This window comes from Aphis gossypii, unplaced genomic scaffold (assembly GCF_020184175.1).
Source record: "Aphis gossypii isolate Hap1 unplaced genomic scaffold, ASM2018417v2 Contig00128, whole genome shotgun sequence".
NCBI classification, from domain to species: domain Eukaryota; kingdom Metazoa; phylum Arthropoda; class Insecta; order Hemiptera; family Aphididae; genus Aphis; species Aphis gossypii.
In genome coordinates, this window is record NW_026083024.1 from 82,417 (window position 1) to 85,413 (window position 2,997).

Below are 2,997 nucleotides of genomic sequence, written 5' to 3' on the forward strand. Positions count from 1 at the left end.
TCAAATCTTAAAAAATAATACATTTTTACAATTCATTATAAAATGCATAAAACCATTTTAATTATTTATTATTGGTTTCTTTTTGAATATCTTTACGTATTTTTTTTTTTTTATACGTGTTATAAATAAGATTAACATAATATGGATATAAAATTATTTAATTAAAATTGATTACAACAGTTTTTTATAACTACACAATTAATTAAATAAATTGTTCAAAGTTTGCTCCTTGATTGTTGACACATAATTGAAAACGTTGTAGACATCCTCTATTAGTTGCTGTCATTATTTGACTTTCAGTAAGGTTATTACACGCAACCAAGATTTTATTTTTTAAATCTGCTAGATTAACTGGTGGATCTGCGTAGACTACTGTTTTCAAATGTCCCCACAAAAAAAAATCAAGTGGTGTAATATCTGGAGATCTTGCTGGCCATTCAATGGGACCATAAGTGCCAAGCCATTTTCCCTCATGTACCCGATTCAAGTAATCTCGAACAATATGCGCATTATGAGCAGGAGCTCCGTCCTGCTGAAAATAGAGGGTTTGACGAGTAGCTAATGGTAAATTTTCTAACATTAATGGTAAAACATTTGTTAAAAATGATAAATATCGTCTCGCAGTTAAGTTTTCTTCATAGAAATACGGACCTAACAATTTTCCACCAATAAGTCCACACCAAACATTAGTACCCCACACAGTTTGGTAACGATTATCCACTGCCCAATGGGGATTGACATCTGACCACATACGATTATTTTGTTTATTAATAACTCCATTGTTCGTGAATTTAGATTCATCAGTCCATAATATCTGATTTAAAAATAATGGTTGTGTATCGATTTGAACTAGTAACCAAGCAATGAAATTTAACCTTCTTTCTGGATCTGCAGGTCGTAAATATTGTACTAAGTCAGGTTTATAAGGATGCATTTTGTGTTTTTTTAAAATTTTATGTACAAGGCCAAATGAGATTCCAACTTCTCTACCAACATGTCTAACCGAAGATCTTGGATTCAATCTAATGTAAGCTAAAACTTGAAGTTCCACATCTTCATTAATATTGTTTTCTCTAATTTGTTGGTTACGGACTACTTTTACAGAAAATGCTCCATGGTTAATCAATAATTGTTCTATCTTAATAAAAAATGTATGCGGTGGATGGTACCGACCTGGGTATTGTTCAGCATACATTCTTGCTGACTGCTGAGAATTTCTATCGCATTTACCATAAATTAATAGCATTTGCACTTTTTCTTGGTTGTTCATTTTAACCCAACTAATCGTACTAGTATGATAACCAGCATAAAAATGATTCATTTTATCTAAACTTTCAAGTATAAATTTAATAATCACAACGGTTTTTCTACCTTTAAACAATTACGAATTAATAGGTAGATATAATTTACCGCTTAATGGTATTAAACATCTAATAATAGTGAATATTAATGTGCAATAAATGCATATTATTGTAATAACTTCTGATTATCTAGTATTAAATTATCTGAATAACTATGTCAATTAAGATTATCTTATTATTTAGAACCTCGATAACTTCATATTTTATAAAATAACTGTTGTAATCAATTTTAATTAAATAATTTTATATCCATATTATGTTAATCTTATTTATAACACGTATAAAAAAAAAAAAAAATACGTTAAGATATTCAAAAAAAAACCAATAATAAATAATTAAAATGGTTTTATGCATTTTATAATGAATTGTAAAAATGTATTATTTTTTAAGATTTGAATGGCTCTCATTCAGTCAATTTTGGTTTTAGAGCCATGGTTAATTGGTCAAAATGACTTAAAAAAATTCAGTATATCCGAATTTGGTAAAATCGTCATGACCGCAACTAGTATGCAGCCAAAAAAAAAGTACTAAAATGAATAAAATGCACCAAAAATACTAAAAAATGACCATAGAGCATAAAATTCCCTAAAAATGCAAAAAATGCAAAATAAAAATTGTACCATTAAATTCTATACTTCATGAATCACATTTCTGTATAAACGAGCATTAAATGTGAGCATTAGAAAAAAAGATGCAAATGCAACAAGTTCCGGGCCCTACATATAATATATTGCATATTTGTATTCATAGAAGACCAATACCTCATTGAATCCCTTAAATACATATATTATGTTTGGAAAGTATTAAGAACAAATAATCAGACACCAATATCATAGATACGTATAAATACGTATAATAAAAAGATGCAATTGTACAACATACAATATGAGTAAGTAGATATACTGCAACGTTATACAATATATATACATTTATGTAGTGGTAAGACATAATGTACATAATTAAAAAAAAAATATTTAAAAAAAAATAAAAAAATCCAATGTATGGTATTACAGCACTCATAAACATTTATAAACATGTGATATAGATATAAAATATAATTTAGTTGAACAAAACGTATGAAAATATATAATATGAAAGTGTAAGTAAATTTATATAATATAAAAATGAAAAAAATACGTGTTGAATGCAACTTAATGAATGTTTTACGGTGCGTAAAAAATAATTTTTATATACAATAAACATTTAAAATCATTTAACAAAGTAGATTTACAACGATATATAACATAAATAGGTAAATTCAATGTGTACGAGATAATGAAATTTTGAAAAACATATAAAACCATTTAACATTAACAAAGTAGGTATATTGTTAAGGGCTACGAGATATTAAGGCTAAGTTAGTATGACCATGCCTCGTGTCGAGGGTGATGCATATGCTATTATGACCATGAAACGTGTCGGGATAGTAAGTGCATCAATAATTATAGTGCACTAATGATGCATTTAAGATGTTATTGCACATTATCAAATCCGGGTCCGTAACAACTACAAGGACACCTGGTTTCACCCAGAAGGCTACGATTCGACGCAAACAAGAGACGCACCACAATATATAAGGGAGCCCGAAGACCAGCAACGGCAGATGTACCAAAGCTATCAACACCTGAGCACTTTC

At 28.5% G+C, this 2,997-nt stretch overlaps 1 protein-coding gene across 1 annotated transcript; it reads right to left on the reverse strand.

Annotated features, from left to right (window-relative positions):
• Window positions 1–202: 202 nt before the first annotated feature.
• Window positions 203–1,536, reverse strand: LOC126553295 (uncharacterized). Its single transcript, XM_050208442.1, has one exon. It carries the CDS (start codon window positions 1,319–1,321, stop codon window positions 203–205), a length of 1,119 nt encoding a protein of 372 aa, XP_050064399.1. The 5' UTR covers window positions 1,322–1,536.
• Between the last annotated feature and the right edge of the window lie 1,461 nt (window positions 1,537–2,997).